This window comes from Psammomys obesus, unplaced genomic scaffold (genome assembly GCF_907164565.1).
Source record: "Psammomys obesus unplaced genomic scaffold, mPsaObe1.curated_primary_1811, whole genome shotgun sequence".
NCBI classification, from domain to species: Eukaryota; Metazoa; Chordata; class Mammalia; order Rodentia; family Muridae; genus Psammomys; species Psammomys obesus.
The window spans coordinates 2,928,485-2,953,512 of record NW_026596131.1 but is presented as its reverse complement, the minus strand read 5'-3'; the positions used below and the strand labels follow the sequence as shown (position 1 = coordinate 2,953,512).

Here is a 25,028-nt window from a genome sequence, read left to right as displayed (position 1 = left end):
GTGTACCCATACTGCCCTTGTACTCCTGATATTCCTCTGTCCACTCAGCACACTGGGTCATAGGTATGTACCACCACACTGGACTTTAAAATATTGCCACCTGAAAGGTAATAAGGGCTAGGGATGCTAGCGTGCTCAGGGCCCTGTGTTCATTTTGAGTGTATATGTGGAATGGTCACAGAAGACACATATTACACTGGATATAGAGATGAGAGAGAGAGAGAGTTACTACCCAGGGTTTAGGGATTCTGTGTGAAAAGAAAAGTAAATATAACTCCAATCTTTAAAAGTCTGTAGTGGTTAGAAGACTATGTAAGCAACAGTTGGCAGTTGGCCATAGCTAGTCATTTCCGAACCTTAGCTTTATGCTCATTTATAATAAAATGTGATAAATACTAATCACAGTTATTGCAGAAAGATAATGGAATGAAATTAGACCACTTTTCAGGTAGACACTATATAAAGGTATGGCAATATTATTGTACAGGCTCACCTTAGCTTGGACCAGCACTATGACTTTTGGGATAGATACTGACTTCCTTTATTGCTTAACACTGTAGCTGCTGGCTGATGATGACACCTAATGACCAAAATTGGGAATTACATTTTCTAATTTTATAAAAACTATTTTGCAAATAAATAATTATAATTTTATCTTAAATTATAGACTCTTATTTTGGGGGAAAAAAAAAGTTCATCCAACTGCCATGTCCCACAGTTGGCTTCCCATGCAGTGAGCGATTCCAGAATGGGAAACATACTGGCTTTGTTGTTTTACCAATCACATTATTTCACTTCTGAGAGCCTACATTTCTGGGTTCTGTAAAATGAGAGGAACAATAGCAACAACTATGTAGATTTGTTGCAAGAAATAAATGACATATGACCTCCAGTAAATTATCTAACCATGTGTAGCGTAAAAAGCAACAGATACCATATTGTATCTCTTGTTACTAACATTCACATTAACTCCCGTGGAGGCTATCAGCCCGGTTCTTTTGGAGTAAAGATGAATTATATTTTTACAATGTATGTGTGATTTGAGTTGAGATGTTCTTTTTTAAGAATAAAGCAGGGGAATAAAGTAGCTGCCAAGGCTGAAATTATTATAGATGTCGTCAATATTGGTTTTTTTTTTTTTTTTCTCTTGGTGTTTGGGATTGAATGCAGGCAGATATGCCCAGTGAGCTTTCTTTGGGTCCTTGCAGCTGTCCTTAAGGTTAAGTTGTTGATTGACTTCATTATAGATCTGTAGATAGAGTGTGCTCTGGTACCAGCAGAAGTTTTATTATCTTACACATTGACATTTCTCACTGTGTTTTGTTAAAATGAGTTTCCATACAAAAGACAACAATTAAAACATAACACTTGAAGAAACTCTCTTACAGATTCTTTTTACCTTGGCTTCTCTACTCCCAGGCTTTGAACGCATACATTTTTTTTTCTCCTCACCATGCACTCTTTTTTCCCATTGTCGTTTTTTTTTTTTTTTAACATATAATTTTATTTTATTTTATGTACATTAGTATGAAGGTGTCAGATCCCTTGGAATTGGAGTTATAGACAGTTGTGAGCTACCATGTAGGTGCTGGGAATTGAACCTGGTCCTTTGGAAGAGCAGACGGTACTCTTAACCACTGAGCCATCTCTCCAGCCACCCCCATTGTGTGTGTGTGTGTGTTTTAAGTCAGTTTTGGTTTTGGTTTTTCCAGGCAGGATTCTCTGTATAACAAACCCTGGCTGTCCTAGACTCCCTTTATAGACCAGACTGGTCTTGAATTCACAAAGATCCTTCTGCCTCTGCCTCCCAAGTGCTGGGACTAAAGGCATGTAGTACCACTGCCCGGCTTCACTATGGCGATTTTATACCCAAATTTGTGATTTCCCTTTTCTTAACAGAGATATATAAAGATTCTTCCTGGACTGGGAGTCTTTCAAAGATCTAAAAAGTTCTGTTGAAACTTTTTTAAGTTGGCTGACCTCTTCCTCTGAGTTGTCTGCTTGCTTTTGGGTTCCTGTTTCTACCTTACCACCATTCATAAAATTGTTTTCAGAGATCAGACAAATGATTTGTTTTGTTTTCAGACAGTTCTCACTGTGTGGACCAGGCTGGCCTCAACACATAAATCTTCTTGCTTCTGCCTCCTGAGTGTTGGGATTCACCTTCCCTGACCAAATAGTTTGTGAAGATTTTTTCCCCCCCCAAGAAAATGAACTGGCAATTGGGAGATTTTTATCCTGTTATGAGTATTATCCAGTGTAATCTTCTTTGATTGAATATGAAAAACTAAGTATGTTTTCATTTTTTTTTTTATTTTACAGAACAGAGGACAACACAGCAGGGTCAGGTATATTTCTTACATACTCAGACTGGTGTGAGCACGTGGCATGATCCACGAGTGCCTAGGTAAGAATATATCTTAAGTATTCTTGGTTTTGTTTTGTTTTTGTCTTTTGAGACTGGGTCTTACTATGTAGCTCTGATTGTCCTGGACTCACTATGTAGACCACACTGGCATTGAACTCACAAAGATCCACCTTTCTCTGCTTTCCAAGTGCTGGGATTAAAGGTGTGAGCTTCTAACCATGAGCATCCATTTCACCCAGGATTTCCTGATAAAGAAAATTAATATCTAAACACAGTTTATATAAAAGTTTGGTTCTTTCTGATAGTGTCTCACCTTGACACTGAATAGAAAGTCTACATATTGTAGTCTCACCTCAGCTTCCTGCTAGTCTCAGACTCCTTTCCCTTGGGCACCCCTGCTAAAACTTGGAGGTAAAATACATGTTTTTAGGAGTTTGAGAAGTGATTTTAGGAAAAACATACAGGCATATCCTTTAAAAAAGCAGTGGAAGGGGGGAAGTAGTAGATGCTCCACATCATTGTTCACAGTGCAGTCTCGGCACGTGAGAGGCTGAGGCCAGGCAGGACAAGGAGGAAGGGAGGGTGATGCACAAGTCATGCCATCTGACAACTTTGTTTGTTTTGAGATGTAGTTTTTGGTTTTGTTTAGGCTAGTCATGAACTCCTCTACTGAAGTGCTTCTCCCTCAGCTTTCTGAATGCCCATCCTGCCCAGTGATTTATTATAATTTTGAGTGTATTTATATTGCAAATAATGAGGTTTTCAGACATTATTTATTTTGAGTTACTTTTTGAGCCATATACAAAACACCAAGTAGTCTATTGAAGCTGCAAAAAAGACTTGAATTCTAATTGGAATCAACTCCGTAGTGCACATTCATATTTATATAATGAGGAGGTTTTATATATGAAATACCAGTCTGATCCAAAAAACAAGCCAGGCCATTTGTCGGGGAAAGGGGGAGACCAAGATCTTTATTCCTAAATTTTATATCCAAACTTCCATTATGTGGTTGAATCAAAAACAGATGGGACTGGCTGATCTAGGGTTGCTTTCATACTGTGTCTTATAAACAAAATGACTGTAATGAAAATATTTTACTTTGTTACAGAGTTTAGAATTAGAACTTTTGGGGTGACAACCCAAAAAATGCGCTATCATTAATTAGTCTGTCAAGTTTGCCATTTCTGTGTCTCCACAATGGTAGTTTTCTTTCTTCCTCTTTTCCCTATCTTAAATGAATAGTTTTTAAAAAGTAGTAGAGGGGGAGTATATATATGTGTGTGTGTGTGTGTGTGTTTAAGTATGTCGTATATTATATATTAAGTTCACTGAAAGAAACCTAAGGTCCTAAAGTTTAGAATTCAGTGTTTTGTTAAATTGATTGCTCTCCCACAGTAAATTATAAAATGTAAACAAAAGTCTGGCATGGTAGGGTATACCTTTAATCCTATCACTCAGAAAGCAGAAGCAGCAGATCCAGATCTCTAAGTTCAAGACCAGCGTGGTCTACATGGCAAGTTCCAGCCCAGACAGAGCTACATAATGAGACCTTGTATAAAAAATAAAAAAAGAAAAATGAAAAATGTTGTATGTTAAATTGAGTTGTGATGTACATACATAATCCTAGCACTCAAGAAGCAGAAGCAGGAGCTTCACAAGCTTCAGGCCAGCCTAGAGTACAGGTACAGAGTGTGAGTCTGTCTAAACTAAGAGCAGGAAACATCTTATGTGGCCTAGTAACAGCTATATGTGAATAAGACTGAATGAATAGTGCCCTGTGTTATTTTTTCTTTGTCTTTGTGCCCCAATTGTCTTTAAAAGTTTGTTTGTTTGTTTTTTTGTTTTTTTTTTTTTTTTTTTTTTTTTTTTTTTTTTTTTTGTCGTGGAGCATCCTTTAGCCAATGTGTCTTTTGTATGGGAAGTCATATCAGTCTTTACTGAATGCTTAAATCAGGCTTTAAAAGCCTAGATAAGTCTACTGAGACTCTGTGAAGAAGTATACTGGGCTTCTCTAAAGAGCTTGTCTGTGGAGGATCTCTGTGAGCTCGAGGCTAGATCTACAGTTCCAGGACAGTTCCACGGCTACACAGAGAAACCCTGTCTCAGTAAAACAAAAGGAAAAACAATACAAAAAAGCTTGTCTGTATCCAGCTTAACTCTGCATAAAGATGCCCACAGTACTCCAACACTAGTGTCTTAGCCGTCCCGCGTGGCAAGCGTGTGCGTTTCTCTTTAATTCCTGTAATTCTTTCTGTTGCATACTGACTAGAAATGCAGACTTGTATAACTTAGCCAGGCAAGGTGGCACACACCTGTAATCCCAGCACTCAGGGCGGCAGAGGCAGGTCGATCTCTGTTTGTTCAAGGTCAGCCTGCTCTACAAAGTGAGGCTACACAGAGATATCCTGTCTCCTGTATCAAAAAACCAAACTAAAACAAAAAAACTGTCTAACATTTTATTGATTTTTGCTTCCCTCTTCTAAAGTTTGATCTAAGAAAACCTGCCTGTTCCTTTCAAATAAACTTTCCTCAATAACTCATCTTTGCAAATGTATGCTTCTATTTACTATTTTTTATATTTCTTTTATATCTGCAATGCTGGGATTCAAACATCACTTTTATGCCATATAGTTTATAATTGTTTTAGTTTTTTATTTATTTTGTGTATATGGATTTTTTTTTTCACCTGCATGTTTATCTATGTACCACATGTTTGTTTGCCTGGTGTCCATGGAGGCCAGAAAAGGGTACTGGATCTCCTAGAACTGGCCTTACAGATGATGTGAGCCACCATGTAGGTGCTGGGAATGAAACCCAGGTCCACTGGGAGAGCAGCCAGTGCTCTTAACCACTAAGCCATCTCTTCAGCCCTAGTTTAAACTTCTTATGTTAAACATCACATCCCAACTATTCTCTTTTTGGTCTCTTATACTTGGAGATCTAATTCTGTGGCTTTCTGTTTGCACTAGCTGTCACGGTGGTGGTCACTTTTAAAGTCTTTATTGATCTGAGACTGTGAGGTTCTTACTTGAATTTGGTGTGCTGTGGTGTGGTGTGGTTTGGTTTTTCTTTGTTTGCTTTTGAAGTAGGATATCACTATGTGGCCCTGGCTATCCTAGAACACAGAGATTCACCTGCTTCTGCTGGAATTAAAAGTGTGTGTGGTTTTGCTTTGCTTTGTTTCTTCCTAGTTCCTCAGCCTCTCAGTGTTAGGCTTACTGTTATATGCCACCATGTCTGGTGTGTTACTTGATCTTTATTAGTTGGCATTCTCTGGACCTGTGATAGGAGTTTTGGAAGTTTTTCTTGAAGTGCTTCACTCCTTTGAGCTCTCAGCTTGAGAAGTTCCAGGTCTCCCCTCCCAACCTTGGTCCTGACTTACACCTCCCCAGCTGCTACTCAGGTCTAGCCTCAAGTCAGTTCTTTTTGTTGCTGTGAATTTAAGGGGTCTCCGAGCTTTGCTTTGCTTTTTCTGTGGTGTTTTCTAAGCTTTAATTGTTCTGTAGCAGAGGAGCCTCTGGTTCATATTAAGCAGAGGGCAGAATCATTGAAGAAATCTCTGAGACCTAGAAATGGCCTCAATGGATGCTGAACATCTTCACATGCAGCTATGAGTAACCTGAACACTCTGGGATGGTTTCTCTCTGTGGAAGGTGTTGCTCTAGCAGAACAGAGGATGAAAACTTGCAGTGCTGTTGCCGACTTATGAACAGCCAGAAGGAAGCAGTACATATAGGATAAGGTTGGAGAGGGCTAGGAAGTTAAGTTCCATGCTTCTGGGCACACCACTCCACCCGCCACCTCAGCATGTTCAGCTGTGGTGTTCTTTATGGTCCTGTACATCCTTACAGTGTGTGATGCAGTAACAGTGGCCCGTGCCTGTACTTGAGCTTGTCTTTGTTCCTTCAGTAAGCCGTAAAACATTCTTTTTAAGTAGCCTTACCAGGTTTTTCTTTATGAAGTTTATAGACTATTAAAATTCAAAACAGTGTAGTTATTTTGTTTAAAAAATACACTGTGATTATTTCCAGGATCAGGATTTTAGTAATGCTTCCAGTTTTGCTGAATCGGAGAGCATTCTGTCACTTATGGCACGTATATTTGTTTACACCGACTTAATGATATAGTAATGAAAGAAAATATTAAAGAGAAATTATTTCTATCATTGATACTTATAAAACAATATTTCTGTCAGATAAATATTGAAGTATAGTTTATGTTGGCAGGTAGTATGATTGCTCTGTATGAATTTAAAATGTGTATTTCATTAAAGCCTAAGAACTTACTAAAATCCAGACTATGTAATAAGTTCTGAGCCATTTAGGGATTGGATGTTGAATGTGCAAGTTTGGGAAACCATTGGGAATTAAATATTCCAGCTCAGCATCTCAAGTTTCTGAAACAATGCATTTTTTCAGACTTTATGGAATCACTCTGTGTCATATACACTTGCTTGGCTCAGCAGGCCCAGCAATGAGGTATTTCTATTGTATGTTTGTTTTGCAGGGATCTTAGCAACATCAATTGTGAAGAGCTCGGTCCTTTGCCTCCTGGATGGGAGATCCGCAATACTGCAACAGGAAGAGTTTATTTTGTTGACCATAACAACAGAACAACACAATTTACAGATCCCAGGCTCTCTGCTAACTTGCATTTAGTTTTAAAGTAAGTTTTGAAGCAGTATATGTGAAAATACTAGTTTAAACAAAAGGACGTATATGTATTTTTTATAATAAGTATTAAATAATATCTGCTCTGTTCAGTTTATAATATTTATTTTTATGATGAGTTTTCAAGGAATGGCCTAGGCTGGCCTTGAATTAGTGGTGTAACCTGGCAGACCTTCCTGCCACTAGTTAGTTGTTCAGTGCTGGGATTATAGACACAAGTCGCCATGCTATAATTTACTTGTACTGACCGGAGTATATGAAAGAGAATGAGAGAGTTTACTCTGAAATAACACATATCTTACTGTCACTCCGCTTAAAGAGGAACCAGCACTACAACATCAGGAAGATGTGTGCATGCGAAGAGCTCGGGCTAGAATGCTGTTTACAGAGACCATAGCTTGACCAGAAGTTGAGGCTGAGCTTTTGTGTTGCCATCCTATTACAACTGATAATAGTGACTGACAGATGTCTCAGTAGCACTTGCTGTGTAGAAAGTATTGTTCCTTGTTCCTTGCATGTATTAACAGTTTCTTCCTGGTAGAGAATCCATGTCTGCAGATGAGGGAACAAGCAGAAGTTAACTTTCTGTAAGTTTCCCAACATGGAATGTTTATACTAGATTCAGACCTATCAGACCTATCAGTCCTTTGGTCTCTGTGCACTTGTACACTGCATATTTTGTTGTGCCACATTTGCATCCTTTGCTTTGCTCTTCTCTCTCTGGTTGCCTGTTTTCCCCTAACCTTATTCCTTACTGACGTTGCCTTCTGAGGAAGCAAGGGAGTAAGGAAAAGAGAAAAGGGAGATTTATCATGAGAAAACTAGCAGTGTGTCTTTGTCACCAGTTCTGGCAAAGACGCTTGGGTAGAACAAGCCATGGCTTGTTTGTCGTAGAAGCTCGAGAACAAGGTTCTTTGTATCCATAGAGTAACTCACTTTAGTGTCTCTAAATAAATATTACCTGCTCTGTTTTCTTCATTCATTTAATGTATGCAAATAAATACTTAGTATGTTAAATGTTAGAACAAAATAAAACAAATAAAGGTCAAGGTGACTTTGGAAAATATTCTTGCTTCATTAATCTTTTTAGGGTTAGACTCAGTGAGATAAATGTAAATGAGAACTGGCTACCACTTGTTTAGAATAGAATAATACAAAAAAAATTTAACATGTATGTTTGTGTGCTTTTTTGAATGTTTATAATTACCCTGTCAGACTAATTATGTCAATAGAACTTTCTTATTGGGGCTAGATGCTAGAATCTTGTTATAAATGAAATTCACAAGTATTTGTAAGGATTTGAAGAAACGATAGGAAATCACGGGCTGTTAATCTGTTCATGAAGATCTGCGCCTAAGTAGCGAAGTAGTACAGTGTGCACTATTTTCTTTGAGTAGCACTGCTCTGGAGCATGAACATACTGGTAGAATCAAAGCATCATAAGATGTTTTTAGGACCATGAGCTGGGACAGTGGGTGATATTTGCCACCAGGCCTGAGTTCATTACCTGAGACTCACAAGATAGAAGGGGTGAGCCAACTCTTGCAGGTTGTCCTCTGACTTCCCCTTGGGTATGTTGGGATAGCCGTGCCCTAAATATATGTAAGGGCAGCTTTTCCTGAGTAGTAAGTCACTTCTGTCTTTTGCTAACACTATGTCATCTCTGCCAAGTCCTTGGTACTACTGACTTTGTTTACTGATCTGTTCACCCTCCCTGGCCTTGCCTTTCTCATGGTGTACCCTAGTAAAGGCATGGGCCCAAAACGTCTTGGTTTTGTGTCTGAACACCCTGATCTTTCCCATGTGGTTCTGTGTGGTGTGGTATGCTATGCATCTTGTTTCTCAGGAAACTATATTTTAAAAACTTTCAGTAGCTTTAAAAAAAATCAAAATTGCAAATTTGATATTTTTTGTTTGGGGTTGTGTTTTTGTTTTGCTTTCAGACAAGGTTTTACTATATGTAGTCCTGGCCGACCCGAAACTTACTGGGTAGACCAGGCTGGCCTTGAACACATAAAGATCTGCCTGTCTCTGCCTCCTGAATGCTGGCATCAAAGGCATATGTCACCACGATAGGCCTATGATGGTATTTTAAATTGTATTTTGTTGTGATATTTGTTCGGAGATGAGGTTTATCTTTGTTGCTCAGGCTTCCTGGAACTGGTTTTATAATCTAGGTTGGCTTTGAACTTTTTATTCTCCTGCCTCAGCTTCCCAAGTGCTGGGAATCTTTAATTTTTATTTTCCTAACTATTCATATGGTAAGCTTATTTGTGTGTGTGTGTGTGTGTGTGTGTGTGTGTGTGTGTGTGTGTGTGTGATTTTGAGACAGAGTATCACTGAGTTGCCAGGCTGGTCCTGAAGTCATTCTGTGGCCTTAGTCCTTGAACTTGGAATCCTGTGCTAAAATTCCTGAGTAGCTAACCCTCACCGCCAGGCCTGGCTAGATGCATTGTTACCTTATTTGATAGCTCTAGCATGTGTGTTTGTTTCAAAACAGGGTCTCAGTGTATCTCAGTATGGCCTTGAACTTACTATGTGGCAGAGAATGATCTGGCTTCTAATATGGGTTACCATGCCTGGCTTATAATGTGGTTTTTATTCCTTTGTATAATTTTAAAAGCCCATATAGTCAGAGAGAGAAGGAGGGAAAGAAAGAGAGAGGGAAGAAGGAAAAGAGGAAAGGGAGGGTGGGTGAGTGTCTGTGTCTGTGGCAAAATAAATTCTTGGAGTTAAGACTTTGGCCGTCAGCTAAATAATAAAATAATGAAGTTGGTTTAACTATTAGTCTGAATTTTAGGGAACTGTTTTATATGGATTATATGTAACCTTAACAAACATTTATAGATTACTTTGATTTTTAAGAGGTTTTTTTCCCTGTTTCAGTATTTTAAGATGCAAAATGTAGATTGCTATGCAAATCATGTAGAAGGTAATTACTTAAGCTAGAAAAATATAGAGTGTGCAAGTTAGATTTTAGAGTGGAATCTTGAATTTAAACTAAGAAGAGTCAGGAATTCCTTTTTTTTTGGGGGGGGGTGAGAAGTTGTTAGAAGTCTTCAGCAGGTTTGTTGTGTAATGTGCACATGCCTGTAGCTGTGCTTTGGGTGCCTGGACCCCCCTCAGTTCTCCCCTGAGATGCTGTGGATACTCCCTACAGAGGGATGTTTCTGATGTTAAGCAGTGCCTGTGTTTGAGGCCTCTGCATATCATCTTTATTAAACTATTGCAAAGTATTGGCACTAGGGCTCAGTAAATCACCTGGCCAAGGACGCAGATCCTTCTCAGAAATCCCCTTTTGGAAGAAGGTTCTTGTTTGAAAAGTACACTTTGTACAATTAAAACAAACAACAAACAAAAAAGCAAGTAACTATCAGTCATAGTGGTTAAAATAACTAACATTGACTATGTGTGTTGTGTCCAGCACTGGATAAGCATGTTTTCTGCCACCCACATTCAGTCCTATCTTCATCAGTGAGAAAATGGGTCTTTGGGGCTGGAGAGATGGCTCAGTGGTTAAGAGCACTGTCTGTTCTTCCAAAGGGCATGAGTTCAATTCCCAGCAACCACTGATTCCCTCTTCTGGCAGGTGTAAATGCAGATAGAACACTCATATATAAAATAAATAAAATCTTAAAAAAAATAAAAAGGAAAAAGAAAATGGGTCTCAGTCAGTTTCACAGCTTTCCAGAGCTACAGAGAAAGTGCTGGAGCTGGGATTTGAACTCAGCCTGACTGTGGAGGATCTTTCCCCCTTCCTCTCTCTGTTCCCATCCTTTAACACTATTCCTGCTGTTTTCAATGCTATCACTGAAATTCTACCTCATAATTAAAAGGAAACCTTTAAAAATACTATGAACAAAGATTACAACTTACTTGAATCTTTTCTGTTTGTCAGGCTCACTTATTTCAAGAAAATAATTTGACTGCTTAGTAAGGTCCCTGGACATTGCCAGAGGCCTTACAGGCAGCAGATTGGCATCCCCACTGTTTGACTAGTGCTGACATCATAACTTCCATAACTCTCACACGCCTTAGTGCGGCTGAGGAACAGGCTCCTTCACTGTTTTTTTGTTTTTGTTTTTTTCATTCTTGTGGCTTAGACTGAAACAGGTATAGGAGGAAGGGTCTCTATGGAGCTGCCAGTTTAGATTCTTATTTGGTTCTTTCAGAAAAATAGACTGTAGATACAAGGAGTGCTTGGCACCTGCCTGAATTTTAAATTGGATGATGGATGATGTGGAGGAAATGGTATCTGAACAATTGTTCTTAGCATCTGCATAAGGCTTTATGAATAAGAGGCTCGGTAATCAGTTTGATCAGGCTGATGATATGCCCCTATAAGGCTTAGAAATTGATAATTTCCTGTATAGGCTCATACTGATTTAAATGTAGAATTGCAATCTCTTATGTTCTAAAGTACTTTGATAATATTTCTGTTTCCTTCCAGTCGTCAGAACCAGTTGAAAGACCAGCAACAACAAGTAGTGTCCTTGTGTCCTGATGACACTGAGTGCCTGACAGTGCCACGGTACAAGCGAGACTTGGTTCAGAAACTAAAAATCTTGCGGCAAGAACTTTCCCAACAACAGCCTCAAGCTGGCCACTGCCGCATTGAGGTGTCTAGGGAAGAGATTTTTGAGGTAAATATATGAGCTTCAGTATCAATTAGAAGAAAATTTAGTGTTTTGCTCTTTCTTAGTTTTTACTCTTGTACTTAGAAAGTCTCACTGTGTAGCTGTGGCTAGCCTGAAACTCTGTGTTGACCATGTTGTTCTCAAAACAATCTGTTTCTGACTCCCTCCTTAAGTACTGGGATTAAAGTCTTGCACCATTATGCTTTGAGTTTGTTTTGCTCTTAAGGATACATTGTTGGAACTCATGATTAGAATGAAAGCATTCTCATTAATTTCTCCTTTTTTTTTTTTTTTTTTTTTTTTCTTCGAGACAGGGTTTCTCTTTGTGGTCTTGGCTATCCTGAAATTCACTCTATAGACCAGGCTGGCTGCCAGTTCACAGAGATCTGCCTCCAGATGAGCTTTTTGTCTCTCAGAACAGTCTCTCTGGCCTTGGTTATAATTGTCATTTGTATTGCAAAATGATGTCTTCCCACTTGGAAAATACTGTTGCACTGGCCAGGTTCCCAGTCTTGGGAGGCAGAGGCAGCTTCCTTAGAGGCTCTCTGTAGATAACACTCGGGCCAGGATCATAGTCATGGCCAATGTTGGAGTCTTGGAGCTTGATGAGGGAAGCAAGGCTTGAGACGACCAGTACATCCTGCCATTCTGGGCTGTGTGGTTAAGAACATAAGGATTAGGGGTTAGAGAAACAGCTCAGCAGTTAAAAGTACTTGTTCTTCCAGAGGACTTGAGTTCAGTTACAGCATCTATGTTGGAGGCTCACAACCATCTATAACTCAAGATTTAGGGGATGCAGTGGCCTCCGTGGACACCCACACATGCACATGAATAAAAATAAATTAAAAAAAAAGTCCCTAGCCAGAGTTTTTCTTTTTTTCCTTGTCCATCAGCATCTAAAAAATAACTTCTTAGGGTATCCTTCATGGTTAAGGTTGTGAAGATTAAGGCAATTTAAAAAGCAGACTTGCATTGGCCAGTAGAACAGGTTCAAGGCATTGTTGGCCATTGGAGACTACAATGGGCACATTGCTATTAGTGCTAAGTACACCAGTAAGATAGCTACCAGCATTCAAGCACCCATCATCTTAAACTCTCCATTGTCTTGGTACAGAGAGGCTACCAAGGGAGTTAGATAAATCATACTGTCCCAAGCAAGGTAATAGGCCATTGGCTCAGTGGCACTGCCATTATCTTAGCACTTGTGTCCAAGAAGCTGCTGTTGATGGCCAGTATTGGCTGTGGTTACCCTGGGCAGCTTTACAAGGGCTGCCTTTGATTGCCATCTCCAAGACCTACAGCCACCCCAGACCTCTAGAAACAGATATGTTCACCAAGTCTTCCTGATTATCTTATAAAACTCACACGAGGGTCTTTGTACAGAAGAGCCAGGATCTAGCTGTTGGCTACCGTAAAGGGATTTTATATAAGGAAAAAAAATAAGGCATGTGCCACCATATCTAGCTATATAGTCCAAGTACTCAGGAGTTGGAGGCAGGTGGGTCTCTGCAAGATCAAGGCCAGACTAGTCTATATAGCAAACTCCAGGCTATCCAGAGGCCAACATTGTCTACATAGGGAGTTCAAGGCCAGCCTGGGCTTTGTGAGAGTCTGTGTTGACCATGTCCTCCAGTTATAAAGTTGTCTGTCTAATTAATATCATGCTAATTATTTTACTTGTGTTCTTTTAGAACTGTGCTTTTATTACATTTAGTTTCTACTTATGTCTCTGATTTAAATTAGTTCTATAGATTGGAGGGAAAGAAAAATTAAAATTAGAGGCTAAAGTACCTGATGATAATAGTATATTAAAATTATTTTTCAGGAATCATATCGACAGGTCATGAAAATGAGACCAAAAGATCTCTGGAAGCGATTAATGATAAAATTTCGTGGAGAAGAAGGCCTTGACTATGGAGGAGTTGCCAGGTAAAGACATGAGAGTAAACGATACATGGATTTACTTACTTAATCTATCTGTCCGCCTGTTTATCTGTGTATCTATTTATCTATTTACCTGTCTACCTACTATTGATCTGTGTATTTTGCCTGTGGGTATGAATGTGTACCATGTGCTTGCGTATTTATTTGATTGCTTTTTTATGGATCTGTGTATCTCTCCTGTGTGTGTGAATGTGTACCATGTGTGTGCAGTGCCCAAGGAGGCCAGAAAAGGCTACTGGGTTCCCTGGAACTGGAGTTACAGTTGTGAACCACTCTGTATGCTGGAGCACAGCCTGGGTCCTCTGCAAAAGTAGACAGTGCTCTTAACTGGTGAACCATCTGTTCAGCCCCTATATGGATCTTTTTACTAAACAAAACTAAGATATGTCTGTACCTTGTAACTGTCATGAGCATTTCAAGTGTAAAGCTCCCCAGTGTTTGCAGTTCAGATGAATCCTAGTGCATTTATTCACCATGGTGTTAGAGTGTCGAAAGGTGGTTCATATTTACAGCCGTGGGAGCCCGTGGAACTCTGGGTAGGACTGGCTGGCCTGCATTTCACATCTCCCATCTTCAACACATCTTATTTCCTCTGCCTCACACTGCCAGTTTTAAACTGAATGCTGTTTCCCTTGCCATGTTCTTTTGTTTTATTTTGCTAAACAAGGACATATTATATTTGCTCACTTGTACATTGTTTCACAATGGTCCTTAGAATATTTTAATAGAGGAAGTATTGTATGCTGTTTCTGCTACATTCTTAATCATACATTGAATCTAACTTATTTGTGATAGTGCGTATGCTGTCAGAATTTTTCCAGTGTGACATTCACCTTATATAAATGTTGAAGCACAGCCCTGAACTGAGCTGTTGTAAGGACCGCTGAGTAGTCTTGGTTCTCATATTTTAAATCCAACCGAAGTAAAGTGTGTTTTCACCAAGTCCTGTAATTTGTTAGTGCCGTGTGTTTATCAGCCTTCCACCTAAAAATATGCACTTTATTTAGAGTTTTATATGTGCATTGGTTTTTTGCTTTCATGTATGTTGTAGAAGGGTGTCGGATCCCCTGTAACTGTTACAGACAGTTCTGAGATGCCATGTGGTTGCTGGAGATTGAACCCAGGACCTCTGGAAGAGCAGGTGGTGCTCTTAACCACTGAGCCATCTCTCCAGCCCTAGTTTATAGGTTGTTTTTGTTTTTGTTTTTTTTTTCTTAAATAACTGTTCTATGCATTTTTATTGAATTTTAATATTTTTTCCTGTTTAGGTTATTTCTTTTATTACAAATTTTAAATTCAAATATAATTGCGTTACTTTCCTCCTCTTTCCCTCTCATCCGTCTAATGCCCCCTCAAATTGATAGCCTCTTTTATTATTATTATTATTATTATTATTATGTATTTATATAAATGCAAAACTCAGCATGCTGAGTTTGTTTAGTGTGGCTTGGGTGTATATGATTTCAGGCCTGACCGTCTGTACTGGATAACCAGTTGGGCTCATCCCTAGAAAAGGCTAATTCTCCCTCTCTCAGCAGTCATTAGTTACTTTAGCCCTTTGTTGAGGGCCAGGCTCCCATGAGAGTTCCCCCTTCCACGTTAGTGTGTCTGTTGACATTATCATTCAGGTCTTGTTTAGGCAGTCATATTGTTACAGTATCATGGCTGTAGCTTCCTTGTCTTTTCTAGGAGGCACATTCCTGGTCCTCTGGCTCTTGCAGTCTTCCTGCCATCCCTTCTGAAATCGTCTTTGAGCCTCAGGTGTAGGATGTATTGTAGATGTATCCATTGGGGTTGGGTTCCCCATGTCCATTTATCTGCATTGTGACCAGTTGTGCTTTTCTACAGTTGTCTCAATTTGCTCTAAAGAGAAGCTTCTTTGATGAGGGATGAGAGTTTTGGATGAATAGATAAGTTTTAGAAATTGGGAATTCTGCTGATCTAGCAATGTGGTGGTTCTCTTTTAAGATCATGACTTCATTGGCCTCTGGTAGTTGGCTAGGTTTTTGAGACCAGGCATGAGTTTCCTCTCATCGAGTGGGCCTACTGTCCAGTTATGCAGCTGTTAGTTATCACTAAGGCACCTTTATGTATGTCTTGACATGCTAGTCATTGTTACAGTTCATGGGTGTCACACCTGGATAAGACTACTGGTCACATCCCTTCCATGACAGTTTACATAGTACTTATGGTACTATGAAGGCAGGACTGCAGAGCAGAGGCTTTGGGTTAGATCCATCCCCGATCCTGCGTCCTGTGTCTGAAGGGTGCAGTGTCTTCAGCTGTAGGGGCTTACCTTCAACCTCTGAGAGGCAACCAAGGGCAACAGCAGTCGCCTCTGTTACTTTGAGAGCCACTTAGCCTATGCTGACCAACAGCTCCAACAGAAAATTTGAATGCCTGGTACTGGGGTTTCTGTGAGTTACTCTGGCTCTTGTGGGGAACATTGTCAGCCCAAGTGGCATAACTTTGTCTGTCTACTCATGTATGCTTAGATGCATTATTTATAATTTTAGGTAAATATAAAATAATATGATTTCTTGAGTGTTGTTGTAAATAAAAAATATTAGAAGTGTTGGGCTATAAAATGTTTATTATCACAGTGGTATTATTTAACCTGCTATCACAAATAATAAGACACAGACACCTGTTAGATTTATAATTGCCTTATTTACCTTGGGCCAGGCAGATATTTTCCTTACACTGTCTCGATATCTTCACCATCCATCTCTCAGCCCCAATTCAGTTCTATCCACTTAATCCTCCTCATCTGTTCCACCTTCCACACATAATCCCATGGTACTTGCTTGTATCCTTCATTTGGACCTATTTATACCATTATTGGAGTCCTTCCTCCAGGCCCACGTGATTTCTTCTCCAGGTTAACTCATCATGGCATCCTCCTCCTCTCCATCTGTCCTCTCAGAGCCCAGGAACCTTAGCCACGCCCCCCAATTTTGCCTGCCAAGGTATAGGCTGTTTAATCAACCAGTCAGATATGTCTTAGGCAGGTTTACAAAACGAAGAGGGGTGTAAGCAGATCTTAAGGGCCAGTAACCAACCACCAACACTTGAGGCTTTATCAGACATCCTTGGTGTTAGTTATCCCAACTTTCTTTCCAATTAGACCCCCACCCCATGTCTCCCATTCCCCCCTTCATCCTGCTACCTTTCTCTCACGCCCTCCTCCAACCTGCTTGGCCCCTTTTACTTTCCTACTTTCTGCAATTACTCCAGGTTATATACTTACATCTGAAAATTTGGAGCTAGGAATCACAGAATGTGCAGTGTTTGTCTGTCTGGGTCTGGGTCACCTTATGCCATAAAATCATTTCTAGTTTCATCCATTTACCTGTATAGTTTAGATTAAAAAAATCATCTCTTGCATATATATTTTAGGACTTTAATTTTTGTGGGATTATTTACTCAAAAAACAGAATTGGAGGGAGGGTGCGACCAAAAGGAGAGCAGGAATGAGGCTATGAGAGGGATGTAAAGTTAATAAATTAATTAATTTTTTAAAATAAGATGACCTTAAAAAAAGTAGAATTTGAATGTAAGGAAACCATTTATCTGCTGGTGACAGTTATGTAGATCAGGTGAATAATCTCTTTAAAATTAACCTCATTACTATAGAAGTGTAGGCAGATAAATGGGATGTGGAAATGAATGAGTGAATTGTATTGTGTGAATTTCGTTCTGTAGTTTGACCTAAAAATGATCATTTTTGTCCCTATCCGTAATCTAAAAACTTGGGAAAAAAAAAAAAAAACAAAAGTTGGATTTTCTTTAAAAAAAAAAAAAATAGCTGCACACATACACACAAGCAGAGCATACCAGACTCATCAGATATGTGGTATGTGCATTGGAGGCTGCGTATGTAGAGACTTCCATCCTGGTTTTGCTCTTCGGTCCTCTTTTTCTGTCACATAATAGTAATTTGATTACATTTTCTTTTAATTTGTTAACAGTATTAAGTCCTAGACTAGTTACTTCATTTTCACCAAGATGACAGGTATCTTTTATACTTTGAAAATTGTGGAGAGTTTGATAACTTGGCAGTAGTGCTGTTTTAAAGCATTGACACACACTTGAAAGCCACAGGGGTCTGAAAAAGGGTAAGATATGGAATCGGGCGTCAGTGGTACTCTGACTCTGCTTGAGAGGCTGAGATAGGAGAATCACAAGTCTAAGACTTACTGGGCTACAGAGTAAATCAGTGCCAGCCTAGGCAAACAAGACCTATTTCAAAGTAAAAGAGGACTGGGGAGATAACTCAGTGGAAAGTACTTGCCTAGCATATACAGAGCTCCGTGCTCTATGTCCAGTACAACAGGAAGGAAGAAGTGGTGTGGGGCATGCCCAGAGAATGCCGGCTGGCCTTTGTGTCCACCTGCACCAAGAGCTGTAGAATAGCTGGGTGTGCTTCAGGGTTTGCTTTAGGCTTTATACAATAAAAGGTAATGAAATAGGCATTGACCCATCTTTACTAAAACAGTACTGCAGTGTAAAATGAACTTTTATTCTCCTGTTTCAGTTGTTGTTTCAGAGGCTTACTGCTAGCCCAGGCCTAGTCTTGGAAGCTTCTTGCCTCCATACAATTTAATCTAGGCCTTAAGTGTTTTCAACCTCTGAGACTTACTGCTGAATAAGCTCACCCTTTCCTGTTCTTTCTGAGCTCTGGGCTGGCAGGTTCAATTCAGCTGTTTTGGCTCAGACTCCTCTCCCAGCTGACTTATTCAATATGGCTTTTCTCTCAGCCTCTGAATTGCCCTGCTTGGCATCAACCTAATTCCAGCAATCTAATCTTCTGGCTCCTTCTCATCTCTGGCTCATTCAGTCTTTACCTGAGTTCTCTGCAACCTGTCTCTCTATTACTGTCCTGGTAAAACTTCCTCCTCTCTTCTCTGCACTACAAAACATTTCCACTGCCCAAAAAGTAAGAATAAATTCATGCTGTATTGTGTGTCTTTTTTGAGTCAGGGTCTCTCCATACACCCTGACCTTTTTAGAATTCAATAGGTACACCAGGCTGGCCTTGAACTCACAGGAATCTGCCTACTGTTTGTATTAGGTAAACTTATAACTAGTATAAATCTTTTCTGATAAAAATAGACATTTAGATGATTTATCATGGGTTATAAATCTTACTTAGCATTCAGAGTGCTATACTACAGGGCCACAGCATCTCATGAGCAGCTTACGTAGTACTCTTAGGTAGTACCTTTATACTTGCTGATGCATGAGCAGCTTAGGTAGTACTCTTAGGTAGTACCTTTATACTTGCTGATGCTAAAGTATAATAAAATTGCTTCAAATTACGAACAATAACTGTGTTAATATTATTTGCTTTTAAACATTCGTTTTCTGTAGTGATTTTGTAGAACCACAGTTAGTACTGTATTTTCTTTTAACTTGAACTGTGGAAACTGGGCATAACGGAGCTTGCCTTTCATCCCAGCACTTGAGGCAGAAGCAGGTGGATCTCTGTGAGTTTGAGGCCAGCCTGGGTAAAGTCCAACATGTTAAAGCATTTGCTATGCAGTCTATTTGGTCCCCAAGCCCACTTGAAAGGGAAAGGAGAAAACCAACTTCACAAAGTTGTCATCACACCTACACATGAATGCTGTGACACACGTGTTCACATGCATCATGCACATTCATGATAGTAATAAATTTAAAAATCAATATGTATTTCCTAGAGTGACTGATGGCATATCTTAATTAACAGATTACTTTGTTTGTTTTCTAGGGAATGGTTGTATCTCCTGTCGCATGAAATGTTGAATCCTTACTATGGTCTCTTCCAGTATTCCAGAGATGATATCTACACATTACAGATCAACCCCGACTCTGCAGTTAATCCGGTATGAGCTGTGCTCACAGCGGTGGGAATCTGTGGGATCCTCTCTGCTTTCATCTTAAATGTCAGTGTGATTGCTTATCACAGAGGAATCACATGGCTGAAGTGGTCACACCCTTGGATTCAGCAATTCCTTTTTTTGAAAGTTGTCCCAGAAATGATTACAGCTGTGTGCTACATTGGACCACTAGGCTATCTGCTATTGATTATCCCTCATTGGATACAACACAGTTGTCCATATAAAATTATGACCTAAAACTGTGTAAATGGTTGTTCTTGATCTGGGTCCAGTGGTGTATGCTTGTAATCACATCACTTGAAAGGCTGAGGCCAGATTGGCCTACATAGTGAGACCTGGTTTCGAAGTAAAAGAAAGAAACCAAACAAAGAACATAGATTCTGAAATTAGAAAGACACGGAATCTCTGGGTGTGCAGGCTTACACCTGAGATTTCAGTGCTTTCCAGGCGAAGGTAGCAGGTCATGCCGCTCTAGGCCAACCTGCTTCTTACTGAGCAGCTTGGGCTATGTTATGAGACCCTGTCCCTAAAATCAAAACAAAAAGATACAGAATCATACTCTTGTTATGTAAGTTAATATCTTTGTGACTGTGGGATAATTTATTGCCTTAAACTTCAGTTATTAATAAAAAAAAATAATAGGAAGAGTTTGCACCTTAGAAAAGGGTTGTAAGAGTTACATGAGACCCTGTATATTAAGTATTTAATTATGCTTTTTAAATCCTTAAACACTTAAAAGTTAAGGCTGGGGCTGTTGCTCAGTAGTAGTGTTCTTGACTAGCATTTGTGAGGCCCGAGGTTTGATCCCTACCACCAGCTTCCTTCCAAATGTTAGTAGTTACCGCTAATTTAATCTGTTATGTTTTCATACAGGGGTATACTATGAGATTAAAGAGTATGAGATAAAAATGATGTGTGATGAAGATGTGTGTTCATTATATGTTAAGTGATATTAAGGGAATGATCATGTAATAATGTGGTACAGCTTTGATAGATATATGTAAGAGAAAACAGTAAAAGCTCTACAACAAGAAAGTGATAATCATTTCCTCTGGGTGTTAGATAATGGGTGACATAACATCCTCTTTGCTTGTATATGTTTTATCTAAATATTTTGAAATAACCGTGTGTTTCTTTAAAAAATAGATATTTTTAAGATAAAATAAGTTTTAAGGTGAGATTAAAGACTACTTATTAAGTGGAAAAGCAAAAGAATTAAAAAATACAGATAATGCAACCAATCAAACAATATGGTGAATGAATAGTTGTATCTACGTGTGGTGGCATGGGCTCATCAGGCAATTCTTTGTCAAGGTGAAGCTGCTTCTTGGAGAGCTCACTTCTGCCCATCTGCTTGTCATCTGACCTTTGCTGGGTGCTTCCCAAGAGTGGACCTGGACCCCTGGGTCTTGTCACCTTGCTGTCCTCTCTGTATACTGTCCTTATGTCCAAATGTGGACTAGTCCTACAGGGACTAATTAATTTTTATATGAACAGTAGTTGGTGGACTAATCCAAACATGATACCAAATTCATGTCTTAAATCCATGGAGTCCTGAAGTTCAGTCTTTGCCTGGTCAAGGAAGCAAGGATGTTAGGATTAAAAGTTTTCTTTCTTGACAAAGCACTCAGAGAACAGGACATGCAAGTAGCTTCATACAGGTTTATAAAGGAATTGTTTTTTAAAGGGCCTTTGCCCTGGGAGAGAGATATGGGCATGGTGGCTTATACCTGTCATCTCAGCAACGGGAAAATGAGACAGGAGAACCATGAGTTCAGGGCCAGCCTGGGCTACAAGTGAAGCCCTGTCTCAAACAAAACCAAGAAGGAGGGGAGGAAGAGAAACGAAGGAAAAAACGTTGTGTAAATATTTACTTTTTATTAAGACAGATTCCCAGACAGTTTCTAACTTGTGTATTTATATCATGTTGTGTTGTTTTGTTTTTTTTTTCTTCTTCTTCTTCTTCTTCCTCTTCCTCTTCTTCATTTCAGGAACATTTATCCTATTTCCACTTTGTGGGGCGAATAATGGGAATGGCTGTATTCCATGGACATTATATTGATGGTGGTTTCACATTGCCTTTTTATAAACAGTTGCTCGGGAAGTCAATTACTTTGGACGACATGGAGTTAGTTGATCCAGACCTTCATAATAGTTTGGTGTGGATACTGTACGTATTGACTCTTACATCTGTTTATCATAGTTAGCATCTGAGCCTTTAAAAAGATACAAGCTAGGAGCTGGAGAGATGGCTCAGTGGGTAAGAGCACTTACTGCTCTTGTAGCGGACCCAAGTTCATTTCCCAGGACTCTTCATGAGGCAGATCATGAAATTTTCAGGGGATCTGATGCCCTCATCAGCTTTCACGATCACCTGCACACATACAGTATATGAAAAGTCACACAGGCACGCACTGAGGAGAGTCAAGAAGTCAAGGCCAGCCTCCACAACATACTGACACCTTGTCTCAAAAGAGAAAGCTGAAGAGAGGCCTCAGTGGCTAGGAACACTGACTGTTCTTCTAGAAGTTCTGGGTTCAATTCCCAGCTCCCACTTGGTAACTTACACCTGTGTGTAACCCTAGTTCCAGGGGATCTATTGCCCTTTTCTGGCCTCTTCAAGCTCTAGGCACACACGGTGTATGGACATAATGTGGGCAGAATACACATACATACAGAGGTAAAATAATAGTAACATATTTTTAAAAGTAGACAGTAAAACAAGAAAATACATTTCAAAACTAAGTACTTATTTTTTTAATTTGAAATAGGCACAGAAGATGCGTGGTTTATGATAAAACACTGTAAAACTGCCCCCACCCTGCCCCTGGTCTGCTGTTCCCTGCACATCTGAGATTTCTAAAAGTTAGGGAGACTCGGCCACGTGAGCACGAGGCAGGGACGTCACCACTGAGACAGAGCTCCAGCCTACGGTATTATTTCAGAAGGTTTTTAATACTCATTTGAAGCTGTGTGTGGTGGTGCACCTTTATCCCCGCACTTGGGAAGGCAGAGGCAGGTAGAACTCTGTGAGTTCGAGGCTACACGAAGAAAACCTGTCTTTAAAAACAAACAAGAAAATTTATTTTTTGTGTGCTGTTGTTGCCAGCATACATATGTGTGCACAGTGTCTAAGGAGGCCAGCAGAGAGTGTCAGATACCCTGGAACTGAAGTTACACACATAATTATGTGTGCATGTGTGTGTGTACACCCGCGGTGAGTCCATTTAGTGTTGCCAGTGTGTCTGTGTGTAGGGTGTATTAGCTGGGATTAGCTAACCCATCTGGAGACTCATCCCTGAAGAAAACTGATTCTCCTTCCCTCAGTAGCTATCAACTGCCTGTAGCTCTTCTAGGCGGGAGCCTTTAGAGTTTCTCCATCTGTGTTGGCATAACAACTGCTGTTGTCAGTCTGCAGGTCTTGTTTAGGCAGCCATATTGTGGAAATTTCCTGGGTGCCACGTTCCTATCATGTCTAGGAGACACTGTCTCATAGCAGGTCTCCTGGTCCTGTGGCTCTTGGAATCCTTTTTTTGTTTGTTTGTTTTTGTTTTTGTTTTTTGTTTTTGCTCTTGGAATCTTTCTGCTCTCTTCTGACATCTTCCTGAGCTGTGTGTGAAGATCACACTGTAGATTATCAAGTAGGATTAGGCAGCCCGTGACCACTTACTATCTGCATTATGACCAGTTGTAAGTCTGATAATTTCCATTTGCAGCAAAAAGAAGCTTCTTTAGTGAAAGGGAGAGCTACACTTACCAGACTTGGCTGGTTCACAGGCTTTGAGACCGGATCTAGGCCTTCTCCCATGTTATCACTTTGTAAAGGAAAATAAATCTAGTACAGATTGATAACCCTTTATTGGAAGTCCTTGGGACTAGAAGTGTTTCTAGATTTTAATCCCCTCACCTGTTTTAGAATATTTGCTTATGTTTGAGATATTTGGGGGGCTGGACCCTAGTGTAAACACAATTCATTTCATACACATTTTACATACATAGCCTAAAGGTAATTTCCTAAGTGTTTCTCGGAACATTTGCATTTCAGATTTTCAGACCGAGGGTGCTTAAACTGTGCACTGTTTTAAGCTAACACACTATTTGTCATAGTGTCCTAAGACTAATGCAGAGTCTGTCTCAGCCAGCGTGTGGCAGTATAGTAAATTCCAAGTGCTAGTAAATAGTGATTTTTAAAATATATTTTTGAATATTTTATTTATTTATGTGTATGGGTGTTTTGCCTCTGTGTGCCATATGTCAGCATATGCCATGCCCACAGAGACCAGAAGAAGAGGGCATAGGATCCCCTGGGACTGGAGTTACAGATGCTTGTGATATACTGTCTGTGTGCTGGGACTAGAACCTGGATCCACTGCGGCATCTCTCCAGCCTCTACCATTGGTTTAAAAAATATATATATTGTGTATTTGTGTATTGTGTGTATGGGATGGGCACAGAAGCACACGAGCATATCACAGCATGCATGTTCAAGTCAGATGACAGCTTGTGGAAGTAAGTGCTTTCATCAAGTAGGTCCCGGGGACCGCGGTGAGGTTTGGTCATGTACTGAGCACTTGTCCACAAAGTCATCTGGCCTGTCCTACTCTTTCATCTCAATGAAGACAGTGATTATTAGAACCAGACTTTACAAAGTAAGAACTGCTAGCTGATTCTGTGTGGGAAGGCACTCAGGCAGTGCTAGGTCTGTGCAGTTCACAGATTGCTTTCTCACTGACAATGCTCATGGGTTTGGTCTCGAGGTGCCTATGTTCAGAAGAGCATTTTATCTAGACACCAAAATCCATGTTTGTAGTTGAAAAGAGTCGGTATGTGGCACAGCCCATTCTCGTTGCTCCGGAAGTAGAATGTTGTCTATATTTATACGGAGATAGCTCTTTGACTTTTCTATGGAAGAAAAGATAGCATGATAGCATAAGAATTGATGGCTCAAGGTTGGCCCTGTATCTGCTATATCATAGTACTGTCTTAGCTGAACAGCCTCACCAGTGAACACACTGTAGCAGATTTGAGGGAGGTTTCCCAGTTAACATGTCTTTTTTGTTTCTTACCTAGTGAAAATGATATCACGGGTGTTCTGGACCATACCTTCTGTGTTGAACATAATGCATATGGCGAAATTATTCAGCATGAACTCAAACCAAATGGCAAAAGTATCCCTGTTAGTGAAGAAAATAAGAAAGAATATGTCAGGTAAATGCTTGAATTTAATAATACTAATTAAAAATTTAATAGGAAAAAAAAGATTCCTGGACATGAATATAGAAAAAAATTTAAGTGCTTAGGAGATATTACTGCTGTAACATACTTCCATAGAATTAAATAACTTAAAAACTCCCACCCTAGTTGGGTGGTAGTGACTTTTAATCCCAGCACTCAGGAGGCAAAGACAGCAAGACCTGTGAGTTCAAGGCTAGCCTTGTCTATATATAGAGAGAAACCCTGTCTTGAAAAACAAACAAACAAACAAACAAAAAATATATATATATACCTGCCCTTCACTAGTTTT

General features: G+C 39.7%; 1 protein-coding gene across 3 annotated transcripts in view; it reads left to right on the top strand.

The window, feature by feature from the left end:
• Window positions 1–25,028, top strand: part of Smurf2 (SMAD specific E3 ubiquitin protein ligase 2) — a 98,432-nt gene that overhangs the window by 63,319 nt on the left and 10,085 nt on the right. Inside the window, exons 9-15 of one of the 3 annotated variants that reach the window (XM_055592356.1) lie at window positions 2,323–2,407; window positions 6,878–7,036; window positions 11,492–11,684; window positions 13,504–13,607; window positions 19,375–19,489; window positions 21,598–21,674; window positions 24,575–24,712. In XM_055592356.1, coding sequence (XP_055448331.1) covers window positions 2,323–2,407; window positions 6,878–7,036; window positions 11,492–11,684; window positions 13,504–13,607; window positions 19,375–19,489; window positions 21,598–21,674; window positions 24,575–24,712 — 871 coding nt within the window. Of the gene's footprint in view, window positions 1–2,322; window positions 2,408–6,877; window positions 7,037–11,491; window positions 11,685–13,503; window positions 13,608–19,374; window positions 19,490–21,495; window positions 21,675–24,574; window positions 24,713–25,028 lie in introns of all 3 variants that reach the window. The other 2 variants (XM_055592355.1, XM_055592357.1) reach the window with 2 other exon arrangements.